Below are 27,460 nucleotides of genomic sequence, written 5' to 3' on the forward strand. Positions count from 1 at the left end.
CATTAAAAATTATTGGTGTCCAAAAAATGGAGAAAAATGACATTTTAAAAACGCTGCGGGTAAGACCGACACCCCAAAGGGGTAAGAGCGACCCCCTTTTGAACTTTCTTTTTGTCCATTTTTTCCATTAGAAATGTATTGTGTATGTGTGATAAAGTGTAATTATGTGTATATGAGTATGTGTGATGCAAACGCATGCTCTCTGTAGTTTCATCGCGTAGCAAGAGGAAGAGCATTCGAATGCGTGGTGTTATGAATAAATAATGTTTAACGCATGGTTTAAATTATGGTACGGGTTTTCTCAAGTAATTCTTTCGAGCTTAATTACCACTTGTATAGCCATTCTAAGTAGGAAGAGCTGTTCTGTAACAGATTATATACGCTATTACTAGGACTCATTCACTTAAAAGTGACGCACGCTTCGTAGTAAGCTATCCGGTTCGTGTTGTGATTTTTCGAAACACTGTTGATCAATAATCCGGCGGTCAATGAAAATTTTTCATCAATATCATTTCAAAATCTCATATTAGATTATACTTTTCGTTTCTGTTTGTAATATAACTATGAATCACGTTCAATTTAATTCTTAATTTTTTTGGTCGGCTTTTAGACAATACTGATAAATAAAGACAAAAAACATAGTTTCCGTGTATTTCAATTATTAACGTGACGTAATTATAGTATAATTGAACACAACAAATATACCCAGTCGTTTGTATCGATTCAAAAACGAACCCAATCAACGAAACACCGTGTCGGTCTTACCTAACCCACAAACTGTCGGTCTTACCCCAATAGCGCACATTTTTGTTCAATACTCAATTAACAGTATTGAAATACTCAAACTTATCTTCAATTCACACAAATAAGGATATGAAGAGTAGAATAGAATGTGTGACACAAAAACTGGTAATTTTCAAAGCTTTTGTGTTATTGAAACCTTAAAATGTATCAACTAAAAATAACATCCAAACGCGCATCAACTTTGCTTTCGCTTGTTTTGTTTATTTTGTTGACGTTTAATGAATCCATACGGAATCGATGTGTATCTAAATGCCTAAAATAATCGTACTAATAATATCCTGTCATTATTGTAGGATTTAAAATTTGATATTTGGGAAAAGTCGTGGGGTGTCGGGCTTACCCCCAGTTCCCCTAAACGTTATAGTACTACATGAAACAAAAATGCGCCTTATGTTATCTCTATAATTTAAAATACGTTATTACACTAACAGTGTCTGTATAATGGCTCGCATTGTGGTCTTATGTCGTTTTTGCTCAACCCCGAAACTGAATCAGGTTCCAACCCCAACCGATATCAGTTCATACATTTTGACAATAGTTGGGGTTGGAACCTGACTCTGTTTCGCTTCACGCAAAAACGGCATTTCGTCGCTATTGTGCTATCTTATGACAAGCGCCATTTAGCACATTTCGAGAAAATCGATTTTCAAAGTTTGAAATTGAATATATTGAAACTTATTAATGGTATAAACAATTCAAAGAAGACAAGTGATGCTTCTATCTATTCTGTATTAATTTCTGAAGTATTACGAAGATCGGTCGACTATGTTGCGAGTTTTTACTATAAATTTGTATGGCGTATAATAATCGTACACGGAAAATTTTCCACAGAAAAAATCATTAATTATTTATTTTTATTTATATCTTTGGTTTCACGTGGTCTATAAGCAATCGGTGAGATGCATTTCGAAGGAGATGAGTTAGGGAATCTAGAAAAAGTAGTTATTTTTAATTACAATATTGCCAAATATACTATAGTTCCAGTTTAAAACATGCGCTGCATTTTTACACCATTCGTGTATTTTTGTTTTGAAAATGATTATGCCATTGTGTTTCTCATGTCGTTTTCGATTGAGAACCTAGAAACTAAACCAGGTTAGTTGCTTCAAACGAACGTTTTTAATGGAACTGAGTTGGGTTCTCGCCAAACAGCGGTGGAGTGAGCGAACCCGAAATGCATTTCAGGTTAGAACCCAACCCGGTTTTCAGTTCAGTGGCGCATAACCTAGGTTGGAAACTGGCTTCAAACAAACGGTTTGACAGCAGTTAGGTCCGAAACTAAGTTAGTTTCTGCTTCAAGCGAAAACGATATCAGATAGTTTTACACATAAAACATCTTATACATAAAGATAACTTGAGCCAATCCACAGACACAGTCATTTAAAGCAAAAAATTAAAAATATCTCAGTAACCTAGCAGAATGTCAAAATTCTGAAAACGCCGCTTTGTAGAGATTTTTTAGAAAAGTAATGTGACATATCTAACTCAGTTTACCCCAAAATGGCGTTTGTCATAAGATAGCACAATATCGACGATTAGTCGATAGTAAACGTAAGACCCAAAGTGTATCAACGTTGTACCAGGTATGGTAGGCGGAGCAATTTTTTTTATTCTTGTTACAGTTCAATGTTGTTTCTAACTTTTCTTTATTTTTTGGAAATATAATTTCACAATACTGATTAATTATCTTTGCTATTTATTGCATATTACCACTACATACGCAGCTGAAGGAAATGCACACCTTCTGTGACATCTATATACTTAGAGAGAGCATGTCCTGATTCAAACATGTCAGAGCAATCTGTCATAGTTTGACAGAAGCGATTGCTTCATTCAAAATGGTCGATGATCGATAGATGTCAGTAGCATAATCAGCTTAATAATATTAGCTACAAGTTTCAAAAGTAAGCTACAAGTACTAATAGTTTCCGTTGCATAATAGTTCTTTTGAGACTAAAAATTTTCGCCCTTGTATTATTGGCAACGCTGAAATTACAAGTGCAATCTATGCATTCTACTTCCTATAACGAAAAACGGAAGAGAGGGAAGCCATTTTACCCAAAAATAATGAAATATTCCCCAAAGCCGACTTAATTTTGAGGTAACAATCATTCTCTCTCCCTTGTTTTCCGGCAGCTATATAAGAACAGCAGATTAAAATTACCTACTGATAGGAAATGGCAGGAAAGTTGATTTGAATGTCCACGACTATCACACGAGTTTTAACGGAAAACAGAAGAAAAATCTGTAAAATAACAGAACAGACGTGAAGATCAGAGAAAGCTGAACCTTTACAGTCTTGATAACATTAGTGAAGAAAAAATGTATTGTTTGGACCATTCTCAACCACGCTACCAAAGAAGATGTCCAACAAAATATGAACAAACGTAGGAGAATACGCCAAATCTATTGGATATATTCAAGATGTTTGGTAGCTAAATGTCTGAAAAATGTCAAAGGTTTGTAGTACTTCTCATGAATGATTTTATAGCAAATAAATAATATAAATATTCAGGAAAAGCCAGACAATGCCAGGAAAGGTATGGAGGAATTGGCGGCGAAGGTGTTTTATGAGAAGGACAATCTAACACCACATCAAAGGCCGTTTTAGACTCACGTTTCAAATCAATCAAATGAAGCAACGCTAGAAAATGCTGATTTTTAGGCACTGAACACAATAGATCGCACCTTTACTACTTCGCCACTTGTACTATCTATGTTTGATTAAGGTTGCACAGAGAATGCGCAAAATTCGCAAACGAAAAAAGCAGTTTTTTTCCACACCGTATGTCAGATCTTCATAAAAATCAATCAGCGTATGTAGAATGTTGTTACAGTACTGCTGATTGCTTTTTATGAAGATCTGAGATACGGTGTGGAAAAAACTGCTTTTTTCGTTTGCGAATTTTGCGCATTCTCTGTGCAACCTTAAAGGCTTTGTTAGATTTGCGCGCAATATGCTAAGACCTTCAAATCGGCCGAGGACTCCATCGAATATTATTCAGGTCGCTGTGGGAAACAATTCAACAAGTCGTTTTTGAGGATCCTCGAGGGAACTCTAAATTTATATTCGATGTGCGATAAACGTTGCAAGCTGATGAAATTTTCTCGTTTTTGTGATATCTACTGTTTCTTCACTTTGGTATGTTACAGCTGAGAGAAAAAATGGTGGCTGTGCTGAACTAATGGACGAGTTGTGAGTGTATATACCATTTATCTCCTACTAAACAGCGCTTTTATGGAAGAAACCTAATTTCACCGATTTATCGATATATTCATACATGTTAACATTTTTAGCCCTAGAGATAAAAGTTGATAACTCTATTAAACTAGCGGGCGCGAGTTCCTTGTGTGGTCCCAAATGCCTGAGCAAAATTTGGTAGCCGTTGGTTGCTTCCTGGGTTTGCGCATTGCGTTCAAAGTTTGTATGGGATTTTATATAGGGAAACCAATTATTTTGCATTAACGTTAATAAAGATCGATATTTCACTCAATATGAAAAACCAGCTTCATAGAATTACAGTTCAAACCTTGATTAACAACTTTGTCGAAGACGGCAACTAGCTAAGAGTATTCAAAAAATAGTTAAACGATTTTTAAACTTATGGTTCAATCCAAATGCAGAAATTATTTTTTTTTCAGCGCTGCCAGTGCACCATCAACATCGTCATCTAAAACTTAAATTAATGAGAATATGTTCATCACAGAGACTTGGTACCTTTGAATGGAATGTTCAGAATGAATTGCTGAATAACATAGACGTGGTAAGAAAATGAAAAGAAAAGGGGGGGGGGGCTTGTGTACTCCCCAGTCCCCTTTTTTAGATTGTTTTGTATAAGACAAAGTAAATGTGAACGACTGAACTTTCTTAATATTTTTTTATATTGTAACGACATTTAATTAGCAAGAGCCTGGAAGGTGAAATATTTTTCAAATATTAAGAGCCATAGTACTCAAGGAAGAGCAAGGATTTGAAATAAGAAAGTTTAGAAAAGCGTGGAGTAGGGTCAATGAGCAAGCTTAGAGTTTCCCGGCTACTTAACTCTTTGTCTTCTGCAATGCAGGAGTCAGGATCTTTTGGTTAATGCGAATCACCTGAGTCTGCGGCATGTCCGGACAAGCGTAAAGTCACTTTAATGACTTATGTTGATAGATCCAAATATGAATCATACTCCAATCGTTGCTGGAGGAAGTAACATTAATAATATTTGAGATTTACACCTAACCCTTATATGTTGAATTTGCTTGAGGCTAAAGCTAACCCAGCTCTGGAAATCGTCTAACCTGAAGTATATTTCAGTTTTTCTAACATCATCACTGTTTTGCGTGAACCCAACTCAATTTCATGAAAAACGTTTGTTTGAAGTAACTATTCTGTTTTGTTCCTAGATTCTCAAACGAAAAGGTCAATAGAAACAATTCCGAGACTTCTATGAGTATGCATTTTTTTTTAAATTATGACTCTGAATGGCTAAGAAATAGGGTTTTAAAATATGTAAAACTTATAAACCGCTGTACCATTTTAAATGAGATAACAGCAGAGCCAGCAGCAGTCAAACACGTAAGATTAATTTTTAATTCGGCGGGATAAACCTGCGTTGAAGATGTACTAATCTTATACTAAGCTATATAAAAAGGGGGCGGGGGAGTACACACCCCCCATCCCTCTTATTTTCATTTTCTGACTACGTCTGTGTTATTCAGCAATTCATTCTGAACATTTCATTCAAAGGTACGAAGTCTCTGCGGTGAATATATTCTCATTTATTTAAGTTTTAAATGTCGATGTCGGTGATGCACTGGCAGTTTGGAAAAAATATAAATTTCTGCATTTGGATTGAACCATAACTTTTAAAATCGTTATATCTATTTTTTGAAAACTCGTAGCTAGTTAACCGTCTTCGACAAAGTTGTTAATCAAGGTTTGAACTATAGTTTTATAAAGCTGTTTTTTTCAAATTGAGTGAAATTGTGATTTTTGTTAACGTAAATGCAAAATAATTGATTACCCCATATAAAATCCCAAACAAACTTTGAACGCAAACCCGAGAAGCAATCGACCGCTCCCAAATTTTGCATAGGCATATGGGACAATAAAAGGAAATCAAAGAGTGCTGTGCTGAAAAATGTCATATGTCGAGCCACTCTAATGTACATTCTGAAATCGCCTTCAGAATTATCCAAAAAATAACAAATTTCGCTCCTAACTCATACTTCACTTTACTACGTCCTGGTTATTTCCGATCCCCGACATCTCCGAGAGGATGGCCCTGATCCAAATAATACCTTGATTGGCGATCGAAAGCAAGTCGAAAAGAACAATATTGTCACGGTTAGATACCCTATGCCGTTATTCAGGGCGCATATTTTTCGTTTTCGCCCCAACGTTAGCAAGAAGACAGTCGAAAAGATGACCTTAGATGGCCCGAACTGGAACGGGGATATAAGTTATTCCGCTGATGAAAAATCATCGACGTCAGCACTTTGAACTTCTTATCGTCCAAAGCCAGAGTTCACCCCAAATAATACGGAACGACTATCGATCAACGATCCGATTTCCCTCTGTCTTACATGCCGAACAAGTCGTCTAAAAATTAAAAAAATCCACCGTCTGCTTTTACATATGGAATGAAAATAGTAGATACTGCATATATGTCAAGTAAATTGTGAAATAATAGTGTGAAGTGTACATTTATACAAGAATGCCAATCTATTGAAAATTGATTCAAATTTGAAATAAGATGGTGTGTTATGAATTAGTTATGATTATGCGTAAGTGGATTAGTATGTTGTGATGAATAAATTTCGTATTAAAGAGATTTTTGTGTTAATACTGTACAAAATAGGTGAATATTCTAGATAGAGTTTTAGGAAGTTCGCAAATGTCGTTACGTCCTTCTGAATGGAACTCAAGTTTTGCTAGATGAGCAATATTTCATAGTTTTGTTTTACGATTAAGACGTTAGTATGAAAATTTTATTTTCAAAGCTCAAAATAACATTTTCAAAAGGACGCAATGAACTTCACATAGAATTTAAAAATTTGTCGAAACTTACCACTGAAGCTCCACGTCCCGATTGTCCAGCAATACCAGGTTGTGGACTAGCAGGTGTTCCAAAGCTTTGTGCCGCATTGAGGTTCGAATTTATCAGATGCCTGAAAGAACTGAATCTAGCATTCTTTGTGATGAAATAACTGTTCAAATTACTTGTCAGTTGTTGTTTGTATCACCAGGAAGTTGCTTGATGGTAACGCTTCGATGTCTCTTGTTAGGTTCATGATGTCCATCTCACATTCATCTTCCATCCAATGGGGGGCTTCAAGTAGAAGAGATATATCCATCTCCTGAACTTCTCTTGGCGTAGCTAAAGCCAAAAGTCCGGGATTCACCAGGTTCAAACAAAAAGCAGAAATTTGTTCTTGATCTTTGTGGATGATTCGAACTGGTTCTGGAATGTTTTGAACGCTATTGTGACCTCCATTAATAGCGGCGGATGCTGACTCGTTACCGATCGGTGTACCAGAGTCGTTAACTGAGTTGGTTATCGACCCCAGTGCTCCGTCGGTTTGATTGGGCGGCGATTTTTTCTTTCCAAATACTGCTCGGATGAAAATGTCCTGCACCAGCTCGTTGCGCACCAGAAAGTTCCATAAACGACGAGAGGGTGCAGCAGATGAAAGACATGGGGAAAATGGTGTGTTCGATTTTTCCAACAACGAACGATACTTATGGATGGCGGGGCCTTTTGCTTCAGATTCAACAAAACAGCCTACAGTAAAATAGTGATCGATTAAACTGATTGTGATAGGTACGTATGTTTCTATGGGTACCTGGAATGTAATCAACAGACGCAGGACCACGATTTTCCAATTCTTCCTTAAGCAGCTCTTGCCAAGCTGATAGGATCCGAAGCACAGCATGAACCAGTGGACTAGATACTGGTAGCTCTAAAAAGTGGTTTGGGGAGAAAATGTTAACCTTAAAAAGAACACTTGCTTTGAAAGATCACCTTGCATTTCAATTCCCGCTATGTTGATAAATGTTTGCAATTGATTTTGAGCAACTCGTATGAGAGCTAACCTCAGGATGCACCAAGAGTACGAGTTCGGGTTGGAGTGTTCGGTATTTTCTCGGCGATGCTTTCTAACGGCCGCTGATGCTTGATGCGCTTTTGGATCATTATTCAACGGATCGTTGAATACATCCTCGTCGTCTTCTTCGTCGTCTAAATCAGACACCGCCGAATCTGCCGAATCATAGTCATCTCCTTCGGGGTCTCCTGTGAAAACATATTGAAAAAAATGATTCAATGATTACATTTCTCTTCCAAGGCAAACTACAATATTTACCTTTGGGTACCGGCTTGGTGAGAAAATACGCCACCATTGACATCTCGGGCGGAACGAACTGCTCGCGATATGTTGGCTTGTCCTCCTTCATGTTAGCTGGACCTTGCGGTCCACCGAAATGGCCAAGTAGCTTCATATTTAGCTTCACCCGTTGTTTTGTTAGTGAAGTAACCGCACCCCAGACGCTTCCGTCCGCTACTGGGCTATCGAGGCTTTCTTGTTGGACCTGTGCTTGCACTACCTGTTGAGCAGCCTGTACATGTGACGTGGCTTTACGGAGAAGCTTTTTCACACCTCCACCGTACAGCGTTGACCATGTGTAATCAGTAAAGTTCTGGCCTGCTAATCGGAACAGTATGTGACAATCACAGGTCGTCAGCGCGTAGACAAACAAAGCCATATATGTGGCAACGAACGATTCACACAGCAGTACGTTTAACCGAGGTGTATCTTCATCTTTTTCGCGTGCTAGAAGCGCCCGGAGATTGGTTACACCTGGCCATTTGGAAGGAGGAGTGCTCACAGTCAGCGGTTCGTCGGTCGAGTACTTTCTGCGTCTCTGGTGTGCTGTGGCATTAGCCATTAGATGGGTACTTTGACAGCTGGCATTGAGCTTAGCAATTGTCTCCATACCTGGACTATGACATCCTTCAGTTACGGTTGATTGTTTTACGCTGAATGTTTCTGAATCACACAGTGACTGATAGATGCAGGCGGATAGAGCTACACCAAGATCCCGCAGCACAAATATACCGCTTGGAAAAGCCGTACGAAGAGCATGTGGAGGACTTCGCATGTCGACCATAGTTTGCAGCATATCATGCGTATGGGATTGTAAATATCGCAGTGGATCAGCTATCACTGTCTTATTACCAGCTACACATGCACTCAACAGTGGAAGAGTTGTTGGGAATGGTAGTGGACTAAGCAGTTGTTGTTGCGTCTTTTCCTGCTGTAGTTCCTGCAGCAAGAGAACCAATTCCATACGAACTGATGCGAGGCCTCCACCGCTCGCTCCGTGAAGAGAACAGTAGCTAAGTAACGTTCTCAAAAGGGTTTCATTAGCTTTTAGCCAACGCTTTCTTCTTGCAGCTCTCTGAACTTTAGCTTCAAAATCTTGTTTCTCCTGAATTAAAATCTCATGGAGGGTTGGTTTATCGTGAGGAAATTTGTTGGCTAGTACTGGTGTATCACGATCTATTGAATCGACATTATTGTTGTCCTCGATCGCTGTATTATCCGGATCGCCGCTACTGTAGTTACAAAGCTGCTTTAGGGCCTCAACCTCTCGTTCCAGCCAGACATACAATTGGTAGCGTAGCTGACCACCGTCTACTTCAAACCCAGTAGCCAACGTGGACAGTTCTTCCATTAGTATCTTTAAACATGCAATGAATTTTAGTTGTTGTGCCATTATGTCAAAGTTTCCTTTAGCATTGGTTTGCGATTCATCTTGCACGGCACTTGTTTCTTCTAGTTCCGTCTTCTTCAGCTGAATTCCTTCATCGCTATCGTCGTCTTCGTCTTCATCATTCTTATCATCATCGTCCCATTCTAGTTTAAACTCGTCCGGACCATTTGAAATCTGGGAAATGACTGGAGCACCCCAGTCAAAGCCACCTGTACTTGTTGTACTCCAGTCGACAGCAGTTGATGAGGCTGGAGGACCCCAATCAATCGAATGGGCTGTATCTTTACCAGAATCACCTTGACTACTTCTGCTCCAATCTAGGATACCAGTAGCTATGGAATTGCATTGCGGTTTGACGTCACTTGGACTCTGTAGCTGACTGTTGGAGTCTTGATCAATCACTTTCGATGGGAGTTTACTTAGAACATCTAGAGCTAATGCTGGACATCCTGCTTTAAAGTGTGCATGTGCTGTGGTGAAATACAACTGCCGTTCGAGCGGTGTAATTGAATCCTCAAGTTGAATCTGTTTGTCAGTAGAAAGACTTGGTTTCGTAGCAGACGTTATTTCGCTACCATAACTGAAGCCGGCCAGAACCACCTGAGCTCGTTTCTTATCCTGAGCTGACGATGCAATGTGCTGTCTAATAAGTAGTGGATGCGTCCGTAGATACACATAAAAATTAAAAACATTTGGATTGGTGGCATGTGATCCCTCTCCGTGAAACATGGCACCTTCGTCATCAAACAGAGGATGCATACAGCCAATGTTACTGTTTAACAGTGTACTTAGGCTGCCGGAATAATCTTTTAAAATCCACAGAGCCATCGATCGCAGAAATGGATCAGGATGCGCTCTGTTGAGGTCTTGATTTTCGCCGTTTTTGTCGCAACCCAAAACTTCTTCGTATAGCAGCCTCTTGAAACTCGGGGGTGTTGCATCATGTTCACCTTCGTACAGACGGGTGATCACGAGCGCCAACTGGAGATCCTGAAGTTTAGTCAAACAAACTTCTAAAGCATCATTCAACGAATTGGCAAGCAAAAAGAATGCGACGGCGTGATCAAATCTCTGCTTTCCTAGCAATGCAAATGCATTTTTCAAGGCTGCTTTCCTCCATCGATCTTCACTAAAGTTGTTCGCAAAGAACGAAGTCATTTTTTCGTCTCTCTTGGATCTGAACAAACCCCAAACCACTGACTTCTTCTTCATAGCAATATAATACAATGCGGCATCCAACGGATCCTGATTTGTCTGAAACGAAGCCTTCGCCAAACGTTCAATGCATTGTCGAAGCAGATTGTTGTTCCTCAACCACCAGCCTACGCCGAGCTCTTTCAAAACATGCCATTTCGGTTGTCCCTTGGCATAGGATGGAATTAGATTCAGCAATTCTTCTTCACTTTCAGAATGGAACGCCCATACTATATTAGACGTTCCCACTCCTTGTTTTTGGAATGTTTGTCTTTGTGTCATTGGCAGACAACGAAGCAAATAATTATAGTGTTTCATCGCAAGCAAAAATCTCAGCCCGCAGTCATCCAGCGAATCTGTTGATACATCCTCATTGTTCGGAACGCCGGTGAGATTTTCTTTTGCAATCGCAGTTTTGGCTGCATCGATAGCAAACCGTTCCGCGAAATCCGTGTTGCAAGTGGAGACTGTATCTGCCAAAGCCAACAGATGCATCTGATCCAGCGAAGAAAGTCCTGGAAGATGTGTATGGGTCAACAAGCGAGAGAGTAACTGCCCCTGCCTTGGTCCAAAATGTGATAGATAGTGCTTCTCCGGTAGGGAAGAACGTCGATCAGTGTGGCGACTGATGTCTGGTTCTTCACCCAGCAAATCGTCCAATGACTCATCGACCACATTGCTCTCGAATAGCTCGTTGTAGTCCTACGAGATGGATAAAGGCAGATATCAATGGTCACAATTTGTTGGAAAAGGCCAAAAGTTTGATATAGCGATCAAGTATGTAATACGCCTTGCAATAATCGCTAGGTTATACGAAAAATATTGTAATAAGAGATTGACTGCGAATTAAATACCAACCTTTATTTCCTCATTTTGTTGTGTAGCTATGCCAACTGTTTCTTTATCCGCGGCCAGTAGTGTCCACAACGGTAACGGTGGAATGGATGTTATTTCTGCATAGTCCAACGTTAATTCCTCTGGAATCTATAGATGCCAAGAAACGTTTTGATAATATAATTTATAATCTTCAAATGCGATAGATTAGAGCTTAAATTGCTGTTTTTTTAACTCTATGAACCTGAACCTTTGCACAAACGGTGTCTTCAACTAATAAAATCAAACCAATGTGGAACACCGCTTAGTATTGTAACCGTTCAAAAATTGATGTCAATCAAATTCTATTCGTGCACGTGCACTAATTCTTAGAAAGTTCCTAGCAAATAATGAGCGACTGAAAACCAACCGAGCAAAACGAATGTTCAAATTAATCTAAGAAGTGAAATATTGAATTATTACGGGTGCATGTAGACTCATTTATTAGTTCGATTGAATCTTAATGTGGAAATTTTGTGTAACGAATGTGTTATTGAAATTCAGTATTCTACTGCTTCTAATGAGTATTTTAGATTAGTAACTAAACAAGCAATGTCGCATAAACGGTAAAAAAGCTATGAAGCGAAAAAAGTTTAAGAGAAGTGTAATTGAATAGTTCATAGAATAGAGTTTATATAAGGAAATTTAATAGTACTTTAAAGAAGCAAAACTAAAACTAATTCGCACCTGTGTCGTAGATCCTCTCGCTTCGAGAGGACTAACAGTGCCTGCTGGACAGCTAACAGAAAGTGTGCGAGATCTAGACCAACCACGCTGTAAACACGTAGCCAAAAAAAAGTAGAGAAAACACGAATGGTGAAGTGGGTAGTGAAACATTTGATTTTTTTAGTAATGTTCTTTTCGAATCACTGTGATATGAAACGTGTGGTGCTTTTCGTGGTCAGAAACAAAGGATAATTTTTCCTGATGCCATGTTGATAATTATGGAGCATTTCGACAGCGTTTTTTTTTCTCAAAAATTAATAGGGAACAATGATTTAATATATCAACAAACGCTGATAGTATGCGGAAATATGAAATTTATTAGCAGGGGCGTGAAATAATTGGATCATAATCATATAAAAGCTTTATTGAACTGTATAAGAAACAGATCCCTCATGTTCGAAAAAGGGACAATTTCTAATGTGTTGGCTTATGGTAGTATGGGTTCTACGACTTTCCCTCGAAAACCATTCCCAGAAATGAAAACGCCGAAGTTTTTTCCTCAGAAAGAACTGTTCTCCAGAGTACCATACCCTCGAAAGCACCAATTCCTAAAAATAATATTCCAGAGAATAATGTTCCAAAATCGTTGCCTAGAACAGTGATTCTCAACCTAGGGTCCGCGAACCCTAGAGGGCTGTGAAGTCGTTGCTAGGGGTCCGCGGAGAAAAATATATTTTCTGAGCGCATATTGAAATTTTAAGTCTCGTTTTCTAATAAACTGAAAATAACATATTGATAGCATAGAAAATCGATGCATATACGTGGGGTTCCGCAGCAATCCAGGGTAATTTCTTAGGGGTCTGTGATACGAAAAAGGTTAAGAACCTCTGACCTAGAATAAACTAACACCCAGCAGTTTATTTCCCAAGTATAACCAAGAATGTTTTGGTTAGACGGAGAAAGCACCCATATTGCTTTGAATTGGAACAAATCTTGATGAAAATTAATAATCATATTGAAAATGTTGACCATTTTGCTCTCCTCGAAGAGTTCACTACTAGCAGCAATAAACAATAGCAGTATTTTCAAATTTCTTTTAGTAATATAAGTATACATGCAGGATAAGTTTCAGAATTTAGTAGATGTTTTTGAAAGACATTTGGCAACAACCATGGGAAGCGGTGACCCCCGAACCCCCTCTACCAGGATCCAAAAAAATTAAATAGTATTATGAATTGTTAGTTGGTGGATTTTAAATTAATTCCAAAACTTTGTGCATTACCTAAGTCAAGAAACTAATGATTTCTAAGGCTGGTGAGGATGAGCCGTCGGAAGCAGCGGCCCCTCGCAAGCAAGTCTTTTATCCATTCGTATACCCGAACATAAGGATTGATTCCTTCGTTCAAGCATGAGCAGTTCTATAAATCTGTATGGCAAATAACACTTGCACGGAAACTTGTGATCTTCGTCTGCCCGGTTTACTCAAACATAGGGGTTCATTCCTTCTTTCGTGCTTTCTTTGAATCAAAATGAATGCACAGTCTGACAAATGGTTTGGTGGGTTTTATAGCAGTAATCCTTCTTTTGTATTGGAAATGTTCCGTACGTAAACATGCGTTCCGCCCGATTGCTTGGTTTATGCAAACATGAGGCAGTAAATACTTTAGAATATATAGTCTTATGTCAAACGATATTATGCCCAATGGCTTTATGTCAATCATGGTAGTCTTGTTCAAAAGTTATTTTTTAAAAACGTTATGTGGCACTGTTGATACTGATTATTTTCCATATAAATACATTTTATAAATATGTTCCCCTTCTTTTAAACAGGGTTGTTTGTTGAGTTGCATTTTGATACACTTTTGAAGTTAAGCCATGTCTCTAACTTTCGAGATAGTCTTTAGGATCAAAGTTTCTTATTTGGCGCGTTTCATTGATCGTATTCATATGACGGCCATAGCAATGAATACGTCCCTGGTTGACGGTCCCAGTTACAATGAAAAGGCTGGGAAAGCATGTCAAACCCGACATTTCATACAGACTCCACGATATTCCCAGCTTGTTTGTGACATCTCGGGAGAGCGGTTGGTGTTCCGCTTGTAACCGTTTGCCAACCTTATTATCGTCGAATGCAGCTTTCGGTTTTCGACTTTTCTCCAATCTAGTCCTTTTGACTATTAACAAACATTTATGAAACACTTTTATTACGTTGATAACTTTCTGGAAAAACATTATGTGGGTTTTAGTGCTTTCTGGAAGATATATTTCTGGGGAAAAAAATTTATTTTCTGTGGAACGGTTTTCGGGGAATCGTTAAAGAATCGGTTGCATGGGGAAAAAATAATCCGAATTGGCAAGCACAAGGTCTTTTAAGTTCTTTCTGTGGCTCCAAATGATCGTGAAAATTTTAAGGGCGACTGGTTGCTCTCTGACTGTTTGTATTGCTTCATAGTTTATAAGAGAAATAGTATAGAAAAAATTCTTTTCCGTTCGCACAGGTCGCTACCAACATTCAAAAACTAACGCAATAAAAGTGTAGTCCAAAATGCAAGTAACAACTTTGCCGCAAACAGTAATTAGATAATTTTAAAAACCTTTTTAATTGCAGTTACTTGATATATTCGAAAAAAAATATTCAGAATGATACACTGAATCACACAAACGTAGTTGGAGTAGTCTATTGAAGAAGGCCTCCTCCGGAAGGCACTTTGTACACTGCCCATAATCGCAAGTCAGTCCCGTGTCCTATGGGATTTCCTATCTATATGGGACTGATTTGCGATTATAGGCAACAGGTCTATCCGTAACAGATCTACCAATTCACATGGAAAAGGTTACGTACAATCGATCATGTCGCAATTCGATGAAGTAGAATCCGTTACGAAGTATACATTGGAAAACTACGTGCAATCTACCTATCTTTCTTGTAGTGGAATTAGTGAGTCCTGAGTGAGTCATTCTGAGGAAAAGTGTTTTGTGGCTGAAAAAGTGTGGACACAGAATTAGCACACTTTTTTGTGTCTATTTTCCGAATAAACTAAAAATTCAAAACAAACCTTGTGTATTCACAAAAAGTAAGCTTTCTTTCTATGTGTATTCACATAACGTAAGCTTTTAAATACTATATTTCTGAACATTATTCGAATAATATCTTTTATCGATGGGTTAAAGCGCGTCAATTATCTAAAATACCGTAAAATAAATCTCTTAATATTCCGGACGTTCCAGAAAGCGGTTATATAATGCCATAAAACATTTTGAGCAACAGATTACAACCAATTCTCTGAAATATAATCCATCTCCACGATAAACGACATTTACTGAAGATCATCGTATCACCATAGAACCAAAAAAATTTATTACTTTCGTCGACTGAAATCAAAAACTTCGTTGAACGAGATCATGGCATGTCAGTGAGCAGCAAAACCATACGAAAATGTCTGAATCTCCCTTATTGTACAACATAAACCACTTATTTCTAAAAACAATTCGGTACCGGAAATATGTCTGCAGCTTTATGGAGAAATGTTTTTTGAGGCAACGAGTCAAAATTTAATCGATTTGGGACGGACAGTAAATGCTACGTTCAATTTCCAGCAAATCATAATCCTCAGTATAGGTACCATAAAATCAGTACAACACGATGGCGGTTGTGTTAAGCATGATTTATAATGGCATAGTATGGGGCCAATCGTGAACATTTATGGCAAAGTGGATCAGCATCAGTATAAGCAAATATTGTAGGATCATATGGAACCATCTACCGGTCTATGTGGTGAACATTTATATATGATAATGACCCTAAGCATACATCTCGGTTCGTTAAACAGTGGCTTTCTGATCAGATGTTTAATGTTCTTTCATGACCTGCACACCGCCCAGACTTAAATCTAATAGAAAATCTGTGGAACGACGTAGAAAACACGTCAAAGCGAAGAAACCCAAGAATCTGAATGATCTCTGGATCTCAAAAAAACTGAAAAATCATGGTTTGAAGTCAGTGAGCTGTAATTCTAACGGAGAGGTATTGTAAGCTGGTTGAAAGCGTCCTTCGTTGTCGAGAGACTGTTATCATGCAAAAATGATTCCCGACTAAATACTAAACAGCTTTGAACGACTAGTCTTGATCTAGATCAAAATTAACAGCAATTTTTAAATATGTGCTAATTCTGTGTTCAGGCCACATTTAACTTCCTTGTTAATTTCATTCATATAATTACTGATTTCGTCTAACACCATGCTATAAGATTGATTTGCAGGTACCCACTAGCAGTACACTACATGTGTCGAAAGAATTAATTAATGATCTATTCGATTTTATTACGTTATCCGTTCTATAAATGTTGGGGACATGAGTATGCTAATTCTGTGTCCACCACTGTATAACACAAATAAAAGTAATTTCCCTTACATTATTGCTTTCAGAAAAAAAATTATGTGCAATGCATTTATTTTTGTTTTTTGTTGGGAACATTTTTTCGATTGAGAGGAACATGGTTTTCGGGGGAATGATATACAATCCACGCAGTACAACCCTGCGACGAAAAGCAACGATTTTGATTTAAATTAAAATAAAAGAATTAATATACTGGTGTTGAAATGTTTAAATCGTAGTTTATAAAAGCTTTTATATGATTCGCCTTTTCACGAGTTTACTATTATGGCTCACATTTCAGAGTATCTTGGGGGTAGAAAGTAATAGATACAAAGACCTAGCTTTTCCGTACAAAAACTGTCCGTAGTACCAACTCAGCAAGAGAGCGAATGAACCGAACGATAAGATATATATCTAGTATTTGGCATAGAAAGGTGTTCTAGTAATACAAGATATCGTATACGCATTCAGCTACTCCACGTTTGTGAGAGATGGTTACTAAAATGATCGCATATAATGTAATGGGTGCTTGCAAATGGTGAAAAAGATTGGTGAACGATGAAAATGAAAAAATACGCGAAACTGAAAATTGTTCAAGTTCAACATGTGCACAACAGGAAATAAACCAGGAAAAGGTGATGTAGGTTAAACCACACACGTTTGGCTCTATAGTAATCCTCTAGAGAAAACTCACTGCTACTACAAGTAGCATCAGTCAAATAATAAATACCTGTCTGTTGAGGCTCTCTTCGTCACCACCACCGCCACGCACTGTGTACGAACCACTAATGCAGCGCACCAAATGGGCCAAAATGGCTTTGACCCAGCGAATCTTACCCGAATTGAGCAATTCCATCAACTGTTTCGGATGATACTGTGGTAAAACTGGACAAGCAATGCGGGATGCTTCAAACAAACCATAATCAGTTAAATAATCGTGGATAGGCAGGTGCTGTTCATTGCCAGCGTTAAGCTGACTAGTGCTGTAGCTGCCGGGTTTTTTTCTTTTGCCGTCATTAGACAACATTTGAAGATTGATTGAACTGACTCGTGATAGTACCGGCATTGACGACACATTCGTCAAGTGCCTTTGCGTATTTTCCTGTGCAAGCGACCGAAGATCTTCGTCTTTCAGATATCTATTATCATACAAATCTTCAACTTCCATGTGATTGATCGTATTGAGCTGTGGTTTCCACTGAGAGTACACATGCATCTCGGAGTCCATTCCTGCAACAAATATACCATCGCGCACCCAGGAAATTTGCATCGGCAAAGGAGGTAAACTATCGGCAGTTCGTAGCTCGATTTGACGCAACTTCATCCACCGTATTTCATCGTTAAAATGAGGCTGCGCTAAGGAACTCGCTTTGCGAAGTAATGGACGATTCGTTGATTGCGATTCTTTCATTGCTTTCATGTTCGATTGAGCGATATCGCTCGAAACGGGTGTAAATAGCATTATCTTACTTCCTACAGCCACTGTCAGAATGTGTGACCCATCCTCCTTGGAGACCCAGTCAAGCTGGACTAAGTGTTTTTGTGTCAGTGGGCATGTGTTGCCATGTTCGGTAATACTTTTCCTAAGTGATTGAAGAGTGCTGAAGCTTGGAACCGCCAGTAAACTTGATCCAGACTTTACGTGTACTTCAGGTGTAACATCCCCGTTGCGGCTGGAACGGTTGTCATCGTGCGATAGTGTCTGAAGCATTTGATTTAGGCGTTGTTTCTTTTGTAGGGTCCTGTTGTCGTACAAATAACTCAGATCCAAATGTGGATCTACTTGAATTTTGGGCAAATGTATATTCTTCAGATGAATAGTGTCTTCCAGAACCCACTCACTACCACCAGTACTTTCGCATTCGTAAATTGCTACACACAGGTTAACATATCGTGACTCTGGGTCACTGCTTTTTGTTGGCCTGGTGAAAGATTTTCCATACTTATATGCGCATGCAATTCTACCTGAGTAGGCAGCACTTATGTGCAGCAATTGTCCATTAACATCGATCGTCGATTCTTGGTCTTTTCGAATCATTTCCCACTCGCACCAATCGTAATTAAGACTGATCTGTTCCTTCTCATTTGCACTTTTGGTAACTTTGCACTTCCAGAAACGAACTGTTGAATCCGAACAAGCCGTTACTAATATGTAAGGGGCAAAACAGGCCGGATAAATAGATGACGAGCTGAGATGCCCGGCCGCTGGAGCTGCGTGTATCACGTCAACGCCATCTGGCAATGGCAATTCTTGAGTACAGACTTTAGTCGTTGATATATTCACATGTGGACTTTGATCTATCGGTACTTTTGCATCATCTGGAACATGTATGCCAGCCATCGATGCCCGGTGAACGTACTCTGGGTCATCTAGATCCTGTACCAAAGTACTATCTGGGACATACATCATACTACTACTCATTTCATCCGGAGCAGAAGGCTGTGAAGCAATCACAATCCGCCACATGTGAATCGTCGTTCCGTTCGGTGTGCGTTCTAACACGACCAAATAGAATGGTTCTTCAAACTGAGCATTTCTTTGCAAATCTACCATAGCTCCCATCTGTCCGTCCATCAAGCCAAAGTGTTTATTTTCTCCGCCGATAATTAGTGGTTCCTCAGAACGTTCACCCGTAATTAGTTGTTCTTGGAAAACATGCAGCAGTTGGGTATTCTGCCAGTCATGCGTGGCATCGTCGATTGCATCTAACTGTATTATACATCCTGGTCGGGCCGTTGATTGTTGTGAGACTATTTTTATTTTATCATGAAGTGCCGATTGAGTTCCTGGAAGTTGATCCGATGAAGACTCTGTCGATAGCGATTCCATCGAATCCATCCGACGGAACCTGCGTTCAGAACTGGATATCTCTGCTAATAGCGTTCGTGCATCAATTACAGCCTGATAAACGCGTAGACTCTCACCATCACTTGCAACGAAACATGCCGAGGGCGAATTGCTCAAGTTACCCAGAGTTGTACTTGGTAGCAATGTGGGGATCCATGCAACATTGCTAAAAGCAGAAATTTCTGGCGAATTGATTCGAGCCAGTTCACTGACGCCTCCCGATTGTGACAATGGACCAACTGCATCCACGCGCCATAGGATTAACTCGGAACAAAATCCAGAGGGTGTACACACGTCTTTTGGACGGTGCAATTTAGGTTCCGAATCGTTTTTAGTTTGTGTGCCCGGATACCCTGCGTTAGTGTTGGGGATGTCTGGTATATTATGATGAGATGTCGTCAGTAACAGTGGTAAAACTGGATGGCATGTAATATCATTTACTCTGAATCGATGTCCAGATGCACGGGAGGCATGACCAATGCTCAATACTTGTGAAAATTTGCTCTTATCAGCGAAAGTAAGTTGCCATAGATTGAGCGTACCATTCGAATGCTTAGTTACCATTGAAATTGTTGGGGATGGAGGAGCGGAAAGAATATCAGCCTCCTCACTTGGATGGTCGTTATTTGCAGCATCCGTTCCGGCCTTTTTAGTAGTTTCTTTGTTGTCTTCGCCGTTTTCATTTTCTTCTTCATTAACCTCGTTTTCTTCCATTACACTGGGAAGTGAAGTAACAATATCACTGTTAACATCGGGTGCAATACTGCTGTTCCCATTAGTCGGTTTGGGACCACGCACAATCATATCACGGAAGCCAAGGGCTCCACTGGTGTTGTAGAGGGCAACGGTGGTGGACATCGACATTGCATCACCCAATGGAAAAGCTGAGGGAATCCTGGTAGAAAATGAAACCTGTGCTTGTCGGAATGATCCGGGATGGTACTCGTCTAACCATTCCACAACCCATATCAAGTAGCTTCCATCGATTGGGTGAATCGAATACAGCAAATCCGGGTTATGGTGCCAGTCTCGCAAGAGACATTCGATTTTCATATCCAATGAATCAGTTACATGGATATTGTTGCCGTCATTGACGAGCGAGTTGATTGATGTCGTATTTGATAATGATTGATGACTTGGAATTCCGGCATGCGACGCTCCACCAACCGAGTGGGACCGATGGGTTGGATACGGAGGATGCTCATCGCTATTACTTTCTTCCTGAGAGTAAGTCGGTTTCATTTTTGGCCGTTTGCGCTGCTCTTCGTTTACCAGATCTTCATCATGCAATCCTTCTGATTGGCCTTCACTGTTTGCACCCGACAGAAGGTCTTCTTTTTCAATTACTTTTCTGGTCATTTCTTGTAATATACCTTCTGCTTGCAGAGAAAAATGCATCTCTTTATTGTTGAGCCAGTGGAGGATAAAATTAGGCTGTGTGGATGGATCGTTGGTGTGCATCGACGGTACCAAGGGGATGTCGGTCTCCGCGTTAATGGACGCAGCCAAATGAAAATGCAATCCTGGAGTCATACCAGTACCATGATAACCATAGGAATGGAAATCGTGTACACTATATGTGGATGGTAACGTCGGGATGGGTGCATTTCCGAAACCAGCACTTGCACCTGGTCCGCCAAAACCAGCTCCCATTCCATTCAAACCTGTAGCACCGTTATGTTTAGCGTGGCGTCTAATATGAAAACACGTTTTCATGTGCTTCAACCGTTGCATGAATCGATGCTTATGTCTGTGAGTTCGAAACTTTGGATTCTGAGATGCCAGCGGATCGAACTGGTTCATATTAACCAAACCGTCATCAGGCAAAACTGTTTCTACCCAAATACGACAAATATTGTCCAGACAAGAAGTCACCAACATGTTGGAAACGGAACCCTTTGGCATATATTTGCTTGTTTTGCGCCAGGACAGGTGTGTAACTGCTCGAGGATGAGCGACATATACGAATCCATAACTAGCTTCCGGTATTCCGTTGAAACTCGACTGCGACTGCGATTGGTCAAAGCTTTTATTTGGAAACAAAACTGAAATGCAACACAATTAAAGTAAATCTGTTACAAATGTATTGATAGTACTCTACATACTGTGTTTATTCTCGTACCAAACCTTCACTAGGCGGTCGCTTTTACCGGAGGTGGCAAAAAGTGTTCCATCTGGACTGAACGCCATGTGATGAACGGGCGTAGCAGTGTGACACTTCCAAACACAATCCCAAGTGGCATCTGTTTCTTCTTCATTCGTCGGTGTTTTCGGATCCCGATCGCCACCACCAATTTCGAATCTAACAGCTGAAAAATACAATTTAATCAATCAATCACAAAACAATCACTAGCACACTAGTTAATACATGTCGGTTCATCGTCATCCTTGGACAATCGCTCGTGCCACAATTGCAGTACTGTCCCTCCAGTTAGCAGACGAGTCCCTTCAAGATTCCAAGACAGTGAGCTGATGTGTGAAGTGGTTTGCAGACTACCAGTTTGAACCCACCTGTGAACAAATGCCATAATCTAAAATCTTTCTAACCAGTTTCGTAATCGTAGCATATTACTTGTACTCTAGTCCATGAGTAGACGACCGATCGTTGTGAATCAACGGTGTCGGTTCGAATATGCAAACCTTGTCCTCATACGCGGCTGCTATCTTTCCTGTATCCGTACTGCAGTCCAAAGCCGAAATACGTATGTAATTATGCACAGCGCCAGGAATGATCTGAACTCGCTCGAAATTACTAGCCAATATAACAATGTTGCATCCCGCAGCGTAAGCCTGTGAGTAATTACACAAATAACATTAGCGAACGATATTATTTGCGCACGCTTCAATTGCAATTCTTCAACGACGACGATAGAGATGGCTGATAGGTAGATACAATAATGTCAATAGGAAATTCATATTAAATAGAAATGAGGTTTTCGTATTGTTCACCGACTAGTAGGACCGAAATATTTGTTCTTAAATGTAAGTAATCTACATTACATAATCAACCAGCAAGACAACATTGAAAATTTAGCATCTTTTGCTCATTTCGTTATTGAATCCAGCTATCGGTTCGCTCAGAACTGTTTTTTGCATGGATTTTGTAAACTGGAGTGGACTTCTGACTCAAATCAAAAACGAAATCAGCATTAGATTTGACCAAGTCCCAGAACAAGAAAAATGTCCGTGTTGTAAACGGGAGTACACAAAAGTATGTTTTAAAGTAGAATAACTGACTAATGTAACAAAATGTCAGTGGACTTGTTGGTGGGCTCCAGACTACAATTTTTTGTGCTTAGAGATTTGTAGCGTGGAGCTCTTAGAATCTGGTGATCCCGAGAATCTGGTAGCTCCACGGCGCATGCTGAAGGGGTTGGATCGAAACAAAGGGATGTCAATTCAACTAGACCCAACTATACAAATGTTGGTTCATTGCATATAACCGAAATTAAATATCATTTAATTAGTACAATCTGTTAAAACTTAAGTGAATTAGCCAAAATATTGGTATCATATTAATTCAAATTCATAGCTAAAGTAAACATCATTCAATTGCACAATGTATTAAATTTAAGTAACTATCCAAAGTTTGGGGGCTATAGTAATTCAAATATTCAAAATCTGCCTAGTAAGCTTGAAGAACCATCATCCACGCGGACCAAACCGTCAAATAAAGTGGCTATGTTCCCAAATATCAGCAACTTTCAAGGCGTCCTTCTTCTAGGCTGATTGGATTGACGATACAATGAAGACCCGTTTTTATCAGCCCCGTGGTGAATTTTAGGCTAATAAAACGGGGACATTGACAAAATCGGGACATATATTTTTATTTCTTTTTAATAAACCAAAGCTCTTAAAATATTCTTCTTTAGTCCCTAGCTATAGCCTCATAACCTTTTTTGATTATATAGTTTAAATTTTTCAAAACAGTGCAAAAATTAAAAAAAAATGATATTAATTTTCTTATTTTTGCATATTTTGGATCTCTAAGAGAAAAATATGCTCAAGAAAGTATTTACTCGAAATCAACTTGGTTCGTCTGCTAGAGCTTATCAAACTACCAATTATCACTTTCATATGAGGCTGACAAAATCGGGCCAAAAAGCTGATTACATGGGGGGTAGACAAAATCGGGGTGGGATTAAATCGGTTATATATAAAGTTAAGGTTAAGCGGTTATATATAAAGTTGGAACCAAAAAAAAAAATGAACCACCACAATACATTTTTCTTCAATAATCTTTTTACTTTTTTGATTTCTTTTGAGCGGTTCGGCTTGGAGAGCGTTCACCGCAAACCTCTGCCAGAAAACACGCTTCGACGGATAGGCCATAACTCCACCAACCTTGAATATATTTTTCTTTCGTCCTGTTTTTTCGAACTTCGATAGTACTACTAACGAACTATCTTCCACTTTTTTAAATAAAATTTGCATAAAACACTTTAAAAAAATCACGAATTTAGCTCGCTTTTTCGCCACAACTATGTATATAACCCCTTAAGATGCAGGTTGCATTACTCCTCGATAGTGCTGTTTGGTTCAGCGAAAGGAGTGGGTGTGTTGTGCCAGTTTGCTCGAGGCATATTTCGGTTGAGAGCCATTGCCTGACGCACAAAGGTGCCTGAGCCGATGGTAGTCGCTGTCAGTTATCAACCGAAAACTGTGGAATGGAAACATGTGCGATAAAAAAGAAAGGAAGCTAACTGATCTGATCGATGACTATTTGAAATCGCTGAGCGTACACAGAAAAAGATATTTTGTAATTTTATGTTTATTTTCATGCACATATTTGGAGCATGAATATAAATGTAAAATTAAGTTCCACCGCAAATACGCACGACTTGTCGTGCTTTCTTCAAAGAATTTAATTATAATTTTACACGTGGGTTGAAAATTACAGTTTCTTTAAACACATGCACTTCAATGTATTTTTACTCGAATATTTCTGTAAAATGCGTGACATGTAATATTACACGAATGAAAGTGTAAAATTGTATGCATTTTGATGCTCCAATTGAGTGCATTGATTTTGAAGTAATTTTCAATCAAATTTTTTATTCAATCTTTGTATGTTTACATTCGTATTGATTTACATGTCGTTTAAATTTCATTATTTTTTGGTGTGTAGCGTGGTTGAAGGCATTAAATACTACCCAAGTTAGCGAACACATGTGTACCAAAAATAATATCGGTCATTTTTTTAATTTTACTACATATACACTCACAATCTTTCTCATTCCGAACGTACAAACGCTCCTGGCCTTCGCGATAACACAATCCTGGTTACAAATGCGCACATGCAATTGCAATCATTCACACATACTTACACCCGCGATCTCACCAACATTAATACACCCTGGTAGTTAAATGAACGTTTTACTACCGCTCTCTCGATCATGAATAGGTTACGTCTGATAATCCCTACCCTCGGTCTTGGCAACCTAGACTCATGCCTCCAGTTGAACCAACAAAAAATACCCTCATATCCACTAGATAACACGTTCCATGGCGATATATCGGGAGCCCTAGTGATATGTGAATCTTGCTCTCTTCTAGCATTCAGCACGTTAACATACAAACGTTTAAGACCTTCGCGACCATTCACGCACACCAAAGCCCGCGGTCTCGCAAACATGAAAACATCCGGGTGATTAAGTGAATGTTTTAGCACTAACAAATCTATAAGCGCGGTCTCAAGCGGGAACTTACAAACGCCAATGTTCGCGAGGTAATGCATCGATCACATCCGGAAATCTATACCTTCAGTTTTAGTTGGACCAATAAAAAAATGGCGCTCATGTTCACTAGACAACACATTCCATGACGACATGACCGTGAACTTAGCACCATACACGCGAATATGCGAATGGGCATAAAGAAAATCGAATTTATGCACACGTTACATACACAAACAGGATAACACCCTGGTGACTAAAAGAACGCTTTAGCACTTATAAATTTAAAAACGCGTCTTCAAGAGTAAACCTACAAACGCAGTGGTCGGAAATTGGAATAACGTAGAATAAATTAATAACTCCTCATTGTTAGGTTATAGAAGCGTAGTATCTTCGGCAAAGTTGATACTTGGTATCTAGGCCTTCGTCGAAACTTTTAAATGGAGTATGATAGAAGGATAGTGTCTTCGAAAAAGTTTGGGCAATGTTATTCTAAGCCACTCTTCCGAAGGTAAACAATACAGATCCTAAAGGTTATGAGATAATGCACCTTATTTATCCTTCCGGCAGTCGCGCTAGTGCACTGAGTGCACGCTGCATTGAAAATCTAGCTAAATCGTCTTAGGGCACCAGCGGTTGCTTGTTCAGCGAGCCAAAGGCGCGACTTCCGGAGGGTTAAATAATTTCAATTGCTGATTTTTACCCGTAACACCTAGTAAATTAGTATGTCTTTATTTTACATCTTTCCTCTATACACCATAGAGCATAATTTACTGTACAATTTTCACAACTGAAACGCGAAGCAAGTCGATAAAAGCTTATTTTCTGAAAGAATTCATAAAAAAGGGCTTCAGCGTGAAAAGTAAACACCTTTTGCTATTTTTTTTAGAACTTTGCGTGAAGCAAATTGATCATAATTTTGTATATTATAGTGTATCATTTCAATAGCATTCTGCAAAAATATCGACAAACGACTCGGCAACGCACACTGTAAACTCCAGAACTGCCAGACAATTTTGTATTAGTCATTTATTGAAACGGGTGCAGCTAGGGTTCAACAAAATCTCTTTTAACCCATTATAGCTTAGCGTATGAAATTTCATACGCAGCTGCCATTTTTTGTCATTTTATTTACATTTTGTAACCGAGTATTGTTGAGGCAAATGGCGGCTGAAAAGTTAACAAAACATTCGATTTAATTTTATTGTTAGTGCTAATTAGTGCTAATAATTCCATTATGTGACAAAACGTTGTCACAGGTGTAAAAGAAGTGTTATCTATAAAAAAATCCGAAGAAATGTGCGAAACAACTTAAAATTTGTTTTTATTTAAGCGTACGAAATTTTTGCATGCGATATTTTCAATCTCAAAACCTTTTTAAGCGGTGATTTTGTTTTTCCCATAATCTTCGATACAATTTTTGATGGAATTGAGGATATCACTGTATTTGGCTCACTTTTTGAAACCCCTGGGTTATAATGGGTTAATAGAAGTTTTAAAAGAATCTGTATAAATCTGTTTAATGTATAAGAAAGCTGAATAAAATCTGCATTTTGCATCAGATCGGCATCTGGCATCTCTGGAAAACTTTTCCAACGGCTGAAAACTTATAGTGTTGCCTGATCTTATGTTGACAAACGGTGATGGCGAGATAGAAGAAAATGTATCTTTCGTGCGTATGTTGATTGAGCTCAAAAGCAAATCTTGCTAGATCAGGCTCCAGTTTTACTTTCAAATGCAATATTATACTCTACTGTAAAACATATCTAAAAATTAGCTGCAAAAAGTTGCAAATTCAGACACAAAATGATGTAGAAACGTATATTTTCACTGAAATATTTAGATATTTACGAAATTATATGTCAAACAGCATTGATGTATTTAGGAATCTTATGCGTTTTACTGCTATCGAAAATATTCTAGAAAATACCTAAGTGATAAAATCTGATCTTGCAAAGAAAACTTCGTAAATGTGGTTTTAATGAACAATTATAATCGCATAACTATATCTTGCTTATTAAAATTTATGGTCTCTTCAGCAAAGTTACACCAAATTTATGGTTATTAAACTGACCAGAAGTCAAATAAAATTGATTGTTCAATAAAAAAATAATCTAAAATTATAAGTAAATAGATTCTACAAATCTTTTCTGAAGTCACCAAAGCTAAAAAACGTATTTGAAGACACGCTCAAAAACGTAACTCTCTTCTAGCATCTGAGCCATGCACTGAACATTAAATATCAGATTCACGGTCCGCGCGAT

General features: G+C 38.8%; 1 protein-coding gene across 3 annotated transcripts in view; it reads right to left on the reverse strand.

Moving 5' to 3' along the window:
• LOC131689158 (dmX-like protein 2) overlaps positions 1-27,460 on the reverse strand; it is a 61,627-nt gene that overhangs the window by 26,608 nt on the left and 7,559 nt on the right. For 2 of the 3 annotated variants that reach the window (XM_058974041.1, XM_058974040.1), the window contains exons 2-12: positions 22,094-22,311; positions 21,890-22,032; positions 21,627-21,830; positions 17,404-21,566; positions 12,320-12,406; positions 11,618-11,743; positions 8,155-11,461; positions 7,815-8,084; positions 7,636-7,752; positions 7,013-7,574; positions 6,861-6,960 (exon numbers count right to left, since the gene is read on the reverse strand). In XM_058974041.1, coding sequence (XP_058830024.1) covers positions 6,861-6,960; positions 7,013-7,574; positions 7,636-7,752; positions 7,815-8,084; positions 8,155-11,461; positions 11,618-11,743; positions 12,320-12,406; positions 17,404-21,566; positions 21,627-21,830; positions 21,890-22,032; positions 22,094-22,311 — 9,297 coding nt within the window. The remainder of the gene's footprint in view (positions 1-6,860; positions 6,961-7,012; positions 7,575-7,635; positions 7,753-7,814; positions 8,085-8,154; positions 11,462-11,617; positions 11,744-12,319; positions 12,407-17,403; positions 21,567-21,626; positions 21,831-21,889; positions 22,033-22,093; positions 22,312-27,460) is intronic. The other variant, XM_058974042.1, reaches the window with a different exon arrangement.

Source organism: Topomyia yanbarensis, chromosome 3 (genome assembly GCF_030247195.1).
Source record: "Topomyia yanbarensis strain Yona2022 chromosome 3, ASM3024719v1, whole genome shotgun sequence".
Taxonomy (NCBI): Eukaryota; Metazoa; Arthropoda; class Insecta; order Diptera; family Culicidae; genus Topomyia; species Topomyia yanbarensis.